The sequence below is a fragment of the Maniola jurtina genome, chromosome 9, assembly GCF_905333055.1.
Source record: "Maniola jurtina chromosome 9, ilManJurt1.1, whole genome shotgun sequence".
NCBI classification, from domain to species: domain Eukaryota; kingdom Metazoa; phylum Arthropoda; class Insecta; order Lepidoptera; family Nymphalidae; genus Maniola; species Maniola jurtina.
In genome coordinates, this window is record NC_060037.1 from 3,637,629 (window position 1) to 3,653,694 (window position 16,066).

A 16,066-nucleotide genomic window follows, 5' to 3' on the forward strand; every position below is an offset into this window, starting at 1 on the left:
TTTTTATTAAAAAATCAAAACATTGGGAATCATTTTCAAATCATTTTGAAAATTACTTTCCGTATATGTATATATATTACTAATTTCGTTTTTTAAAGTAACTTTGATTCAGAGTATTACAATTTATATGTGCAACGATGGTGGAAAATCTTATAACATCAACACCGAATAGTTTGCCAAGGTTAAGCATTGGCGGGAGCAGTGCTACACGAAGGCGAAGTCTTATACCGCAAAGCCGAGTAGCTAATATCAGAGTTGAGGTACGTCTAAGTAATTTGTTAATTATGTTATTATACTATATACCATCTAAACACAGTTTTCTAAACATAACTCTGGATTTTGGAATAGTACGTATTGAAGTAGCACCTGCCTACTAATAATACCTAATAATATTAATATAACAACATACTTGTATAACATATTGGGATTCTCACTTGGAGATACAACAATCACGAAATTATGATCTAGAGTTTTTTGTAAGCAATATACTATATAGAGCAAACTATCTACCTAATCTTTTTAGTATTAATAATCTCATTTTATGACACTTGTTTACCCTATTCAAATCCTAACTTTACTCACAAATAATGTACTTTGGTGCGTGCTTTTGCTAAGGTTAAATATACTAAAATATTTCCCTTACAAACTGTAATCAGTAGTGTTCGATTTATTATAACTAATAAAAGGGTCTACTGCATCACTTTCAGGGGTGTGCAGAGGAAGTAGGCGGTGGTATTCCATGCAGGTTTCAACCAGTGTTGCAAAGGATTCTAGTCTTTGAACCTATATAAATGGACTCGGATGATGAATTACAAGACTCGACTCATTAATACTGGAGAATTAAAAAATATTGACAAGCTATCAAGTGATACATAAGCATTTGAATCTTTTTGTGAGCTCCAGTATTTTATATGATAAATAAATAAATTAAAAAAAGCAATATTGAAGATTCGAAATTTTTTAAGACTCAGTCCTTTGTAAGACTTATAGCTTGAATTTATATTTGAGTCTTGCATAATAAAGTCTGGTCATAATTAAGACTCATGGAGTTTTCCCGCTGGGGAAGTTGTCTTCTAATGAATGCCAACTTGTCCTTCAGCCAATCTGCTCATAGTCCACTGACTGATCGCATGATAAGGCAACTCTTAAAAAAAAGCCTGGTCTTAAAAATTACAGTTCGAAAACTCGAGTCCTTTGCAACAGGAGTCCAACTTAAGATAATAATAATAACTTAATAAGTTGATATTGTATTATGCCACATTTAGAGATACATTTTATTTTCAGGAAAGCAATGATGACGAGGCGGAGAGGTCTTCACTGCTGGCCTCGGAGCGTGCAGTGGCCACCTCTACCCCACACTCCCCGCACAGAGGGAGGCACTCAATATCCTCTTCTCCACAGAAAGAGCACTACCAGGGCTGCTTGAAGCTTTATGCGGAAAATGTAAGATCTTGAATTCAAAATTCAAAAAAAAATTCAAAATATTTTTATTCAATTAGACTTTTACAAGTTCTTTTGAATCGTCAAAAACATCTACCACTGGTTCTGAATGCCTTTCCTACCGAGAAGAACCAGCAAGAAACTCGGCGGTTGCTCTTTTCAAAGAATAGATTTTATATTATAGCTGAGTTTGTTGTGGGCTCTTTCAGGGGACCTTTTGCATTTATAATATTAGTATGGATAGATATAGATTATTACTAATGTGAATACAATGAACCTTCACTTTTTCAGAAAATCAACAAAGACAATGCATGGAATCTCCAGCTCATAGACTTCATGACGACTATGCTTCGGCGCCACGACCAACGTATGGAGAACCTTCAGACCGCGTCCACAGTTCTGGACGCCACGGCGCGGATATACTCCTTCCGCGTTGACGCCGTGCACTATGACGTGCTGAAGATGGCGGGCGGCCTCAGCAAAGCGGCACAGGTTTGTATAATATCATCAGGATGCCGTCCATAAAGGGGAACTAGGCCCAGCGCTGTATTCTATAATTGTAATCATTGAAATGGTTATTCTTAACAAAAATCATGTTTCATAAATCAGCATATCAGCAAATCAGTATGTATGGAGATGCGCTTATATGAAACTTAACTTAAAACTAGTAGATTATAAGTATCTTGTTAAAGATTTTTCAAAAAAAGTATCTTATACTGTGTAGTATTTTATACTGTACGAAACTTATGCCTATACAGATCAAGAAATTTATTTCATGGAAGGCCAGCGCTATAGCAAATGCTGAGTGAAGTTTGGTATCACAAACCTGGTAACTTATTCTGAATGATTAATTATTTTATCTATACTATCTGTGACTCCAAATAAACTCTTTATAACCCCCAACCCAAAAAGAGGGGTGTTATAAGTTTGACGTGTGTATCTGTGTGTCTGTGTATCTGTCTGTGGCATCGTAGCTCCTAAACTAATGAACCGATTTTAATTTAGTTTTTTTTGTTTCAGTTGTTTCAGTCGTTTCAGACAGTTCAGTCGTTTGAAAGTTATCAGCTCTTTTCTAGTTATTTTAATTTTTCTTTCTATAGACGAAGCGAGGCAAGAAAGACGATGAGAATGTTCAAGACGAGGGCGCGGCGGACGGCGCGGAGGCGGCAGCTCCCAAAAAGAAGAAGAAGCGATCCAAGGGAGCCGTCGCAGCCAACCCGGACGTGTTCAATGGGGACTTTGATGCCAACGACTGTGTGGGTAAGTGCTGTAGGCACATCATAAAGGATGATTTATGCTACGCCGTGCTGGGCTCGAGCCGTGCCACATCCGATTGGTCACCCTTAAGCAAAGCTTGATTACGTCCCCAAATAACATAATTCAGTACTAACACTTTTATAAGTCGTATCTGCAAATTTATTTTGCGCAGAAACACGCAACTTAGCGCGGGCTAAACCCGAATGTATACCAATAAAATGTAGACCTTATTGCGTGGCGTTAAGATTGATACAAGATTGACACAAGAACAACAGTGACTTGTCACTTGTATGGCATATTATTGTAAATTGTACATTTGAAAAGAGCAACCGCCGAGTTTCTTGCTGGTTCTTCTCGGTAGGAACAGCATTCCGAACCAGTGGTAGATTATTTTGACGATTCAAAAGCACTTGTAAAAGTTTAATTGAATAAAAATAATTTGAATTTGAATTTGAATTTTGAATTTGAATTTGTCCTGTCTCGTTCATAATTCACGAGTATGAAACACTAGCTGACGCCCGCATCTTTGTCCGCGCAGTTGTTCGAGGGAAATCTGATTTTCTGGGATAAAATGTAGCCTATGTGTTAATCCAGAGTATAATCTATCCATTCCAATTTCAGCCAAATCCATTTAGTAGTTTTTGCGTGAAAGAGAAACAAACATACATACATACTACATACATATGCAGATACACACAAACTTTCTCCTTTATAATATTATAGTATGAAATTGTGTGATGGTGTGTAGGCCCAATAATCTCCATTACATTGTATTCAATGTCTCTAATATATTTACAGATCCATTCTTTGAACGCGTAGCGGCAACGGCAGGCGATATCACATCTTCCAACAGAGCGTTTAATGCATGCTTGCCTATACACGACAAGACATTAGCATTGATTTTAAGGTAATTTTTTGTTCCCCTAAAAGATTAAATAGAGTCAGGTATTTCTTTTCTTCTTTGTCTATGGAATTAGAATAGAATAGAATATTTTTATTCAAGTAAACTTTTACAAGTGTTTTTGAAACGTGAAAATGTTTTTTCCACTGGTTAGGGATGCCGTTCCTACAGAGAAGAACCAGCAAGAAACTCGGCGGTGGCTCTTTTCAAGTGTTCAATTTGCAATAATATGCCATATTATACAATCAATTGCAGCCCCGCGCATTGCTGGAGCGTGTCAAATCCATGCTTTTTTTATCATTTACATAATCGTCGATTGTGCTTTTATATTATGCTTTTTCCAAGAGCATACTTTTAATAGAATTTAGAATTCAAGTCAAGCCGACTCAAACTAAAAGCACTAACACTGGGACGCCATGGCGATTGGCGACCTCACCGGCTTCCTTACGCAAACAATTCTTATCGAAATACAGTTGACTCACTGGCCAAGTTAACACACCTTTTTTTGCAGACTGGCATTTCTCTTCTTTTGTTTCTGACATTGGCAGACTTAGTTTAATTTTTTTTTTTTTTTTTAACTTTTGCAGGACAGACGATCAATTCCTGGAGCCGATCAAAGAGAACATACCAGAAGAGTTGTCGCTCAGTGAGCGTATAGCCGTTGCTATGAAACTGTTACCGACCTTCAATACTAGTGACCAGATCTGCGAGCCTTTCTCAGGGTTCTCTATCAGCAACTGGGACCCGGAGACTGAGGACACGTAAGTTTGAATATCTGAAAAAGCTGAGTACAATCCACACACACACACACACATACACACAAGTTAAAGTCAAATCATTTATTAAAAACTAGATTATGCCCGCGACTTCGTCCGCGTGGATTCAATTGTTTAAAAATTCCGTGGGAACTCTGCTTTTCCGGGATAAAAAGTTGACTATGTAAATTTTCGGGACGCAAACTACCTCTGTACCTTTCATATAAATGGGATAAACGGATGAGCCTTTAAGAGTTCCGTGGGAACTCTTTGATTTTTCGGAAAAAAATAACCTATGCCCGTCCCTGGAATGTAAGCTAACTCTTTACCAAATTTCATAAAAATCGTTTTAACTGTTGGGCCGTGAAAAGCTAGCAGACAGACTGACAGACGGACACTTTCGCATTTTGAAAATGCGAAGTGCAGTTCCGCGAAACTATTGCATCAAGAACCTGCTGCACTTATGACCTTTTCCTATAAATACGCCACCCACACCTAACGCATGTGCATAACCGTGCCACGCGAATATGATTATTTAGATGCTAATCGACTTACGGCCTTTGACTGTACCACTGTCACTACTAAAAACAGGTTGTGTTTCCAGGGACCGCATCACAAACTGGGTGGAAGAGAACAACCGGCTGAACCTGTCGCAGCAGGCGCTGGCCTTCGACGTCAACGCTGAGGTGGAGCCCATCCCGCAGGACGAGGCTCACAACGATTTATTTGGTAAGCTAGCTTCGCCCTCGAATACACAAATTATCCCTATTTTCCCCCCTTAGAGGTTCAATTTTCAAAAATCCTTTCTTAGCAGAGGTCTGCAATAGCTATCTGAATGCCAAATTTCAGCCCGATCCGTCCAATAGTTTGACTAAAGAAGAACATAGTAAACATTTATGCAATCTATTTGTTTCAGATGATGAACCTCTAGGCGGCATCGAAAGCGAGGAAGAAGCTGACGTGGCCGTAGCGGCGTGCGTGGCGCGCTTGCCGGCCGCGCAGCCCGCCAGGCTGACGGACATGAGGCCGAGCGCGCCCGGACACTCGCGCCTAGAGTACAGCTACTGCGCCGCCATCGTCACCGCGTGGGCCGGCCCCTCGCACTGGCGGCTGAAGAATAACAGAGGTACGGTCGGCCTTAGAATTCGAGTAGCAATTGCGCGGAACTATTGCATGAAAAATCTGTCGCACTTTATGACTTTTTCTATAAACACGCCATACATACCTAACGCGTGTGCATAACCGTGCCGCGCAAATATGATCATAATCGCGTAACAGTTATGGTGTATGGTGCTAAACGACTTACGGCCTTTGACTGTATGTATACACCATCTCCTCCCCCACCCAATAGCATGTGATGCCTAGAACATACAAGAGGCGAGCGTGGTCCGCTCACCGGTCGCGCAACCAGCCAGACTGATGGTTACTACAAATAAGAAAAGTGTACTGTCTGTGGTCTCAATCTCATCTAATCCGAGAGTCTAACACAACCGAACCAGGTCTGCCATAACCTGTTTGTGACAGTTTATGGTATTCAATTTAAATCTTTCCAAATTTTTAACTGTGCATTTTATTTGCAGCGTCAAAATTATCAGAACGCACCCAATCAACAGCGACAGGTCGCTTCACCGTCGAAGGCAAGAAACCAGCGCGAACGAAAAGACAGCTCGACTTTATGGGCGCAGGCCTGGCCTTCGACGCACGCTCCAACAAAGTGCCAGACTACGAGCCCACGCAACCCGCCAAGATCATGATCAGCAGAAAAACCCTGGCTACGGGACACACTTGGAACGAGGCCAACTACAAAACTCCTATAGACAGGTAATACTTGACTGACCTTTGCTCCAACAAAGTGCCAGACTGAGCCCACTCAGCCAGCCAAGATCATTTTTCATCAATTTTCCGGAATAAAAAGTAGTCTATGTCTGTCCCCGGGATGTAGGCTAACTCTGTGCCAAACTTCATCGAAACTCGTTTAACTGATGGACCGTGAAATGCTAGCAAACAGACACACTTTCGCATTTATAATATTAAGTATGATGTTTATTTTTTTTAAATCTCGTTCTCAGAGGCTTAGACGAGTCACACTTCAGAAAGTTGTTCCTGCGTCGCAACGTGGTGATGACTCGCGAGCGAGACGAGCAGCCCGCCAAGAATAACACGGAACCGCTCATGGTAGAGGAAAACAAAGACTATGACTACAATAACGAGAACGACGCGTCGTACTGCCCTAACCACGTGTCGGTATGTATAGTTCACCAACGTGTTATAGGCCAAAATCCCATGTTATAGGCCACAATTGGCCTAGGTCAAATATAAACAGGTAGGCAAGTTCAGAAATTGAATATAATCCATTCAATACTTTTTGAGATAAGAACTTAAAAAGTTCAAACATACCACAGGCTATTTATTTACGTAAAGTTTTTTTTAAATCTTTATTTAAAGGGTTCGGTCACAAAGTGAGCATGTCACCCCTATAGAATTGAACCGTATATAGAATCATATTAAAAATATCTTAATTTCTGCGCCTTAGCCCTCTTTTTTTTTTTTTTTTATTCACTATAGGTAAGCACTTGACCACAATCACACCTGATGGAAAGTGATGATGTGGTCTAAGATGGGACGCGTCTACCTAGAAGGTGCCTATTCACTCTTGTTTTAAAGATACCTGGATTGTAATTCTCTTAATTCTAATTTGTACATGTAAAGATTGAAAATAATATAAACAGTGAGGGTTGTGATGTCACTCTTTTTGGAGGTCAAATGAAACTAAAGCAATTTCTTCAATGTTTTACTTATTAACAGGAAGCGGACGAGTGGTGCAACGAGGAAGGCCTGGCGGCGGGTGACCTTCACGAGCAGGCCAAATCAGCGGAGCTGGAGGAAATAGGCGACATGTTGGAACCGCCAACTAAGGTAAGGGCAGCAATCTTTCTTTTTTTCTTCTCTCTGGGCTGGTTTCCGCACTTAAACGTTTCCGTCTGTTGTGCGTGCGTTGCTCCTCCCCGCCGAAGTCTTCACTCCAGCCATCCAAGCTCGCTCCAGAAGCCGAGTAGACCGCCCAGGTTGCCGAGGGCTTCATGGAGCGACGTCAGCGCAGGCAAGCGCAGCGATATTAATGTTCGCGGTATATGTTCCTACGAACGTCGGTGTCCGCACTCCTGCCAATCGTAATCCACTTTAGCCGCAGACTCAATCTCGGGCACACACCTTGGAGACATGAGTTTATTTTTTTATTCACATACCTACAAGTTATTCCTTGACTACAGTCTCACCTGATGATAAGTGATGATGCAGTCTAAGATGGAAGCGGGCTAACCTGGAAGGGGTATGGCAGTTTTCATTGAACCCATACTCCTTTGGTTTCTACACGGTATCGTACCGGAACGCTAAATCTCTTGGTGGTCAGTACGGCAGTAGGAGTGGTAAGCCACGGCCGAAGCCTCCCACCAGACCAAATCAGAAATCATAAAATTCCAAACCCCTGCCTGGGAATCGAACCCAGGACCTCCCACTTATAAGACCACAGAGCTTACCGCTGCGCCACGGAGATCGTCGAATTTCAAGCAATTAAATATCATTGTTTTAATAGTGAACATCTTGTAGAAACCTGCATGCCTGAGAACTCTTGAGAACATTCTCAAAGGTGTGTGAAGTCTGTCAATCCCACATGTTTCAGTATTAAAAAAAATAGCGAGTCTTATAAGCGTTTCTTTTACAGATTGCAAAAATCTTCATACCATACGCGATGCGGGCGAAAAAAGTCGACATGAAACAATTAAAACACACTACTTGGAGAATGCTTACCGGGAAAACTGCGGAGGGGCACAAGGAAGATATCACACCGACTTCGTTTTTCTCTATCTACTCCCGATTGCCGGAAAAACTTTCGCCAAACATGAGGGAATCTCTCAGTGTGCCATTGGCTTTATTGTCTGTACTCCATCTTGCCAATGAAAAAGGTCTTATTCTTGAAAAAAGGGATGACCTCAAAGATTTTGGTATTGTAGGTCTAATTAAACATTAGATTTAAATCCTAACACCTGAGGCCCACTTGTCACTTGCACTGATTTAAATTTTTCTTAATGCCGTCACTTTTTAGCAACCGCTTATACAGGGTGTAACCAGAACGCTAGCAAAACTTAGCGTTATTATTATACTACCTTAACACAACCCAATGCCAATAACCATTTGCCTTATCTTGTAGTTTTAGTGATTTAGTATTTTTCAAACCCGGATTTTATAGCGTGCAAAACTCGGATCAATGCCCTACCAACGACGCGAGCGACCTATTTACGGAACGTTCGTTAACCTCTAGCGTCAGTCAGATGTTTTATTTGCAATATATTGTTAACTTTTAGAAAATAAAGGAATTTTACATAAAGAATTCGCAGGGTTTTTATGGTATCTTATCGTTAATCATCAGTACCTGTCTTCGTTTTTGCTAGCTTTTTGGTTGCATCCTGTATTATGCTCTTGCTAAAAAGTTACAGCATAAGTCCTGGTGCAAGTGGGCCTAAATTTAAGAACATAAATTTATAGATTCACTAAAATAATATTAAAAACTTTTTTATGTAAATTTTTACCATAAATTACAGTGGCTATTTAACTATATTTTGTTATACGAGTGCCGGACATTTTGTTTTTCTTACCTTGTAAATAATTGTATGTCCCTATTCATTAGGCGGTTTTCATCTCACACTGTCGTCGATCGGTCAGCGTTACAGGTCGGTTAACAAGAGTTGGCACGTTCGGCAGTACCACAGTAAAGTGGAGTTCACGACAGTTAAGCAGAATTTACATAACAAAATTAGTTTCACGACATTAATTTCGTTATCAATTGCACATGTAAACATGTAGTGTAAAGTATACACTAAATGCATGCATTACGATTTTTTTTTAAATTCATTATACGAAAGCGCTTGACCACAATTACACCTGAGGGAAAGTGATCATGTGACCTAAGATGGGTTTCGTTTACCTAGAAGATGCCTATTCACTCTTATTTTAAAGATACCCGGATTGTAATTGGAAGGAAAAGATCGCGGAATAGTATTCCAAACCTTAACCATGCGTATGAGGAATGATGACGAAAATTAGACACGTGCAATTTGATAATGAAATTATTGTCGTGAAACTAATTTTGTAATGTAAATTCAACTTTAGGAAACTTGTCGTGGCTTCAACCTACACTCTGGCACGACACAAACTCAATGTGTGAACGATGTACGTGCAGAAACGTTTCATTGTGTAAGTACATCTGTCAGCACCGACGATCAGTATGGGAAGAAATCGAACCTTATTTATAGTTGTAATTTTTTTAATTTCATAGTAAATGAAGTTAATTCTGTCCCGATATTGTACAGATATTTGTAGGCATTTATTTTTGTATTCAATTTATATTGACAATAAATAAATAAATAATAATAATATGGTAATATCAAGGCAGTTTCATTTCTAAATAAAATACACTTCTATGTATACACAAGCTTTATTTTTAACCGAATTAACATTTTAGCATTTTCGGCTTGTGAATTTTACAATTTAAAAAAAAACAGAAGATTTTTTCTTATTTCTAAATCGTTAAGAGCATATTTTAAACCAAGTTAACAACAAAATATAAAGTTTTAATTTTTTTGTGTTAAGGGTGCATTTAGATTACGCTATGATATTGTTATGGTATCAATAATTTCGTCTTATGCATGGCGTTCACAGTATACTATGTAATGCTATCGCAAGACAAACAAGCAAACTTGCTATAATAGTAGGGCTCAGTTGAATGTGTTCCATAACGGAGTGTCTGGGCGGAGTTCTTCACCTCACACAATAGATTTGTGTAGTCCCATTGTACCATGGGAGTAGAATGAAATTATTCGGAAGATACTTATACTTGTAAGTCTAGCTCTTTTTAATTCAGAGGTTTGGTTTCTTTAGAAAGAAAGAAAGAAACTATAGGTGCACGTTCACAACTGATGGGAAGTGATGATGTGGCCTAAGATGGGACTCGTTTGCCTAGTTGCCTATTCACTTTTGTTCTAAAAATACTGATTATAACTTAATAAAACTTTAACGCTAAAGAGCCTCTCAGCCGGGGTCATACAGTAAAATCTGAAGATGCGCGGCGAACGACAGTCGATATCTATTGAAGTTAGCTTTGAATCGCCTAAAGTAAGTTGTCGCCTTGTCTCTAAAGTTTAAATTTTCGCCTTACTGAGCGCTCTCAAAATTTAATAACACTGTGTATAGCAGTACTGAAAATGGCTCAATTTGTACGATAGTAGTACAGCAAACCAATAATATTCGTAAGTAGAACGAATTGTGAACGTGGCCATACAGAAAATACGCTTTACACCTATATTATAGCGTAATCGATATGCACCCTTTTATACATATATAATGTGGAGCATAAAACAAAAGTAACATTTTTACAACTTTGATGCCTTACTATAATAATTATAACATTACAGCATCATTTATATCTTGTCTTTTGAACAGAAATAGTCTTACTAAATTCGATCACTTACTTTTGACTCAATTTGTGCATATGAATGCCTGAATTTTGAAAACTACTCCATTACCAATATTAACAGAAACCTTAATTAGCTAGGCGCTGCACTGTAATACTGCACTCAGTGCAGAGACAAAGTAATTATTATACATTCTGTAATCTTATTGCTCTATAAACTCTTATATTTCAAATCATAAAGTACTAGCATATGCCCGCGACGTCGTCCGCGTCGATATAAGTTTTTGAAAATCCTGTGGAAACTCTTTGATTTTTCGAAATGAAATGAAGCTTATCATCCGAATTCACAGTTATTTCTATCAGGTCTCGGAGGGCGTTCGAATGCAGTGTGAATTCCACCAATCACATTACTGAAAATTGACGTGACACATTAATCTGATTGGGAGAACCTAGACTGTGCGTTCGAGAGCACCTTGAGACCTTATACTAATGACTTTGAAATACAGATGTAAGTCACTCTCTAGGTCTTTGCAAAAAACACACTTTCGCATTAATAACATGGGTAGTAAATTCTTAACACATACGGTTTGAGTATTAACTAATACGACTCAACACAAAACACTATTATTAGGTACAGCTGAAATCCAGCCAGATGTAACATTTCAATAACTTGCATTAATAGTCAAGTAGCTATGAAATAATTCAACAATAAAAAAAGTATCACAAGTAAAAAAATAAAGTTATTAGATAATAATACCGGTTAAGGCAAGGCTATAACCTTTTTCGTCGTGAGCGTCTGTATGTTTCACAGGCAACACTAGTCACGTATTAACGCACGAAAGAAATTTTTATTATTGCTTAGAGTGACAAAGCCCGTATCTGTATTTAATGATTCTCTTGACTTTAGTTTTGCCATTTTCAGTGAATCACGTAAACTTTTAACTGTTCACTTAAAAGAAAAGTTAGATTCAGTTGAGAGGTCTTTTTGCTTTGCCCCTTCAGAAGATCTCGTGTTCCTGGTTTGCAGATACTGGCGTAATTGGAAAAATGTTAAAGTTAAATAAATAATCAACTTATTCTTTCTCTGGTGTATCTGTTTTACTCTTCTCGAGGGGTGTGACAGGGACCTCTTTGTCCGCTGTCAATATTTGCTTCGCATCGAGAGTTGTTGAGGTTTCTTCTGACGTAGCATCGTTTATTGAGACGTCTTTTTCCTCAAATGTTTTTTCTATGACAGTATTAGTACTTCCTAGGCTTTCGTTTAAATCCGGCAGTGACGAATTCAAATCATTCGCATCTCCGATGTCATTTTCATTTTCCGCGTCATGGAAAGCATCAGTGTTTTCTTCATCAACTGGCTGTTTTTCAGTAACTTGTTCTTTTTGTTTAACAACATTTTCCACCAGTTGGTCTATATGTTCAGTTATGAATTTTTTAACTTCCTCTTTCTGTTCAACTATGTTTTCCTTAACTCCTTCCTGTTCAACTTCGTTTTCCTTGACTTTTTCTTTCTCTTCAACTGTGCTTTCCTTAACTTTTTCTTTCTCTTCAACTATGCTTTCCTTAACTTGTTCTTTCTCTCCAACTATGCTTTCCTTAACTTGTTCTTTCTCTTCAACTATGCTTTCCGTAACTTGTTCTTTCTGTTGAACTTTGCTTTCTTTAACCGGTTCTTTCTCTTCGACCATGCTTTCCGTAACGTGTTCTTTCTGTCCAATTATGCTTTCCTTAACCGGTTCCTTCTCTTCAACCATGCTTTCCGTAATTTGTTCTTTCTGTTCAACTATTCTTTCCTTAACTTGTTCTATCTGCTCAACTGCACTGTCCACAAGTTGATCTAACTGTTGAGTTACGATTTTTTTAACATGTTCTTTTTCTTCAACTACACCATCTATCTGTTCTTTCTGGTCAGCAAAAATTTCATCGACTTGTTCTTTTTGTTCAACTATACTATCATTTTCCGTGTTTGGTGCTGGTGAATCCGACTGTAATATGCAACTTATATCTGTACCATTAAGAAATAACCTAACTAGTGAAGGCTCTTTTAAGCTATCTAAAAATTCTATTTGGAATGTAACAAGTTCTGCTTCTAAATCTTCTAGTTTGGATTTTGCTGATTCATTTGCGTCACTCGCGAAGCCTGACAGGCGACAACACTTGGCTAGGGGTTCGATACACGCTAAATCTTCGGGCAGCTGCCTAAAGTCCTCGCACTTGGCTTTGTTGCCATAGTCTATAAATTGAACGTGATAGCCGACATCGCAAAATTCTAATATTTTACCTCTGTACCATTTCTCGTCATCAGACCAGAAGGCGGCACAAATAGAACCCACCTTCAGTTCCCCGATAGCTTCGAAATTTTCAGCATTCGTTAAACTTTCTGTCACTTTATCCAGATTCGCCGATGAATCATCGAGTTGGACGTAAAATTCTTCCAAAGAATTAACGAAACAAATCTTTCCACTGCTGTGTAAGTCTTGGCCGACAGGCGTCGGTCTCTCGGAGGGAGGATGTTCCTCGCAGAGAGCGGCCAACTCGTCAGAAACCGATTTTCCTTCGAGGAAGAGGTCCACGATAGATATGTCTCCAGCCGCAACAAACTGAACGTTAAATATCGTAGCTCCCTCTGCAGCCAACTCGTTGAATTTGACTTCGGATTTTCGCGACCAAGCCTTGACGTGGGGAGGTTTCTGCAGGGCACACTTTCTCGAAAGGGCTGGTTTAGCTTGGAGTTCTTCCGGAAGGCTGCGCAATTCGCTGACGATCGAGGCGTTTCCGTAATCCATGAAAAGGACTTCCGTGCCCTCGGAGCCGTCGACGATGACTTGGGCCCTGTACCACGCGCCGTCTTCGGGATACTTGGCCGCGCAAAGCACGCCCTCCTCCTTCGCAGTCAGTTCAGGGAAGTTTTCAGCATCGACCATCGCAGCCTCCATCGACTGTAGCTCCGGGGCGGCACTCTCGAGCTGAATCCAAAACTCGGAGGGAGAGTTGACGTGGCTGGCGAAACAGGACGGATAGTTTCCACACTCGCTCTCCTCCGATCTCGTAGCGTGTCCCTCCGATACCAATTTGTCTGTTAAATTCTGTCCATTTACAAAAATGTCCACATATGTCGTCACGTCTTTGAGGACGACTAACGCGTCCACAGGCGCCGTAAGGTCACCGACGAGTTGTGTGAAGTAATCAGAGGCCGGTTCAGACCACTGCCCTGTTCCGGTCGGTATTGCATTCACGCTGGCTTTGATTGCATATCGTTCAACATCCTTCAGATGGTCTGGAATGACTTTTATCAATCCGGGCTGATTGTCTAAAACATCCGTGTTTCCATAGTCTATGAAACGAATCGTTGTGATATCGGAGTCGGAATCCAGTATCTCAGCGCGATACCACTGGTCGTCGACGGAGTATTTCGCGACGCATTGAGTTCCTATTTCACGCGTGTCGATATCGGCGTAGCTCTCTGCATTCTTTTGCAGTTCCGTCTGGATCTCGTCGATTTTATCGACCTTATCCAGCATTTGGAGCCAGAACTGTCCAGGACTATCGATGTGGCTTACGTAAACTTGGGAGCAGCCATCCGGCAACGATATAGGTTCCTCGACGGGAGCTTCCTCAGGCTTGGTATCTTCTTGAACTTCGGAGGTCGCGTGCGGCACTGCTAGCTTCTCGTTGACTAGTTTGACGGACAAATCGATGCCATCTAAATGTAGATTGGCCAACCATCCATCGGAACCGAAGGCTAGCGTGACTTGGACTTCCTTCTCGGTCGTCCATTCGGTCAGTTTGGCTATGGCATCCTCTTGCAAGGCCATAAGCCCTAAGCTGGCGACGAGAGCCATACAGCATGGTTCAAAGAATTTGGGGTCAAGTTTTCTGATAGAGTCTTTGGCCACTGTTTCAGAGTTGCCATAATCAGAGAACTGCACTGTCACTTGTTCTTCGGTGGAGCTGATGATGGTTCCTCTGTACCAATTGCCGTCTGCCGACTTGGCTGCACAGAGCGCGTCGACCTCTACCTCAGTGATAGGCTCAGGTGTTCCTGGAGGAAAAAGAAAACTAGAGCAATCAAATAATAACAAGCTGTTTAGACTCAACTCTCAACTAGTTTGATGAAATTTAAATCATCTGTCAGAAAACCTGTGATTCCATTGCACAAATAAAAAATTATCATTATTGACTGAATTTAATGTTGGCAAAATAAATTATTTATTGTTTTTGTGATTATCAAGTTCAAGCAGACTCTGTAATAAAATTTGTGGAAATACTTTGTGTGCTGAGCAAAATACCTGTTTAATAACACAGGCAGCCATTACTACAATGTTCTCGATGTAGTGAGAGCTTACCTTCTTCATAGAACTTGTACATTTCTTCTAACAGCAGAGCTATTTTGTCACCATCGGCTGCCTTCTGTAGATAGAACTCATTGAGGTTCTCTATATGCGAGATGTACGCGTTGCCGAAGTTATAATTGAACACGGCTCGCGTACATAGCTGGACCACTTCGTCGTATGCCCCCTCGTCCGGTTCGAATATGGCAATCTTCTGGCCGCTCACTGGGTCGTATAGTGTAGACACCAACCTAAAACAAAGGCAAATTAATTATCAAAATAACATAAAGCTTTCAACAGGGGGCGTGCCTTACCCTAATCTAGTAGCAACTTGGTTTTTAGCTTACAACCCCATATTGTCTGTCAGCAAAATAAACAAAATTTACTCGCAATCAGAATCAGTACTATTATTGTGATAAAAAATTATCTAAATATATGAAAAGAAAAACTGGCTGACACAGCGCACGGCTCAAACTACTGTATAGCTATTATGATGTACAAACATCTGCTAAGAAAGGATTTTCGAAAATTCAACTAAAAACAGGTGTTTGAAATTTGTTAGTCTACACAGACAAGGTCGCGAAGTTGATAATGTATAAATTACTTACGTGATTTCATCGACATCATTCACGTATATAATGAATTTGTTTCCAGTCAACTTGCTCTTCAGTTCGTCGATGGTCATCAAAGCTTTGGACTCCTCCGTGTAGTTGTTCAGGCAACATTGCAACGACTGGTAGTAGTATACGCTCAGTTCAGTCGGAAGGATCATTAGCTGTAATGTAAAGAACATTGTCAGTTGGCACATCCAATTGAATACAGTTTTTGCGTATGCGCCAAAATATGAATAGAAATTCATATTTTCTTGTTATTATACATTTTCACATAATTTATCAATAAAATTGGGCCCAACTAT

At 40.0% G+C, this 16,066-nt stretch overlaps 2 protein-coding genes across 8 annotated transcripts in view; one reads left to right on the forward strand and one right to left on the reverse strand.

Annotated features, from left to right (window-relative positions):
- Nucleotides 1–9,970, forward strand: LOC123868188 (condensin complex subunit 2). Its single transcript, XM_045910595.1, has 12 exons — nt 1–260; nt 1,285–1,443; nt 1,732–1,932; nt 2,541–2,700; nt 3,496–3,604; nt 4,186–4,359; nt 4,958–5,082; nt 5,270–5,479; nt 5,934–6,174; nt 6,423–6,597; nt 7,159–7,269; nt 8,075–9,970. Exons 1-12 carry the CDS (start codon nt 138–140, stop codon nt 8,378–8,380), a joined length of 2,094 nt encoding a protein of 697 aa, XP_045766551.1. The 5' UTR covers nt 1–137; the 3' UTR covers nt 8,381–9,970.
- The window catches only part of LOC123868185 (maternal protein tudor-like), a 22,527-nt gene continuing 16,289 nt past the window's right edge, over nt 9,829–16,066 (reverse strand). For 4 of the 7 annotated variants that reach the window (XM_045910592.1, XM_045910591.1, XM_045910586.1 and 1 more), the window contains 3 exons: nt 15,759–15,925; nt 15,166–15,401; nt 9,829–14,861 (listed from right to left, as the gene is read on the reverse strand). In XM_045910592.1, the coding sequence (XP_045766548.1) occupies nt 11,893–14,861; nt 15,166–15,401; nt 15,759–15,925 (3,372 nt within the window). In that variant the 3' untranslated portion in view covers nt 9,829–11,892. The remainder of the gene's footprint in view (nt 14,862–15,165; nt 15,402–15,758; nt 15,926–16,066) is intronic. The other 3 variants (XM_045910590.1, XM_045910587.1, XM_045910589.1) reach the window with 3 other exon arrangements.

Bases quoted from the DNA above. Each gene is read 5' to 3' on its own strand.
- LOC123868188 (XM_045910595.1), top strand. From the start codon at position 138: ATGGTGGAAAATCTTATAACATCAACACCGAATAGTTTGCCAAGGTTA. The intron at 1,933-2,540 runs GTTTGTATAATA...TTCTTTCTATAG, and splicing joins GCCTCAGCAAAGCGGCACAG to ACGAAGCGAGGCAAGAAAGA. The intron at 6,175-6,422 runs GTAATACTTGAC...TCTCGTTCTCAG, and splicing joins TACAAAACTCCTATAGACAG to AGGCTTAGACGAGTCACACT.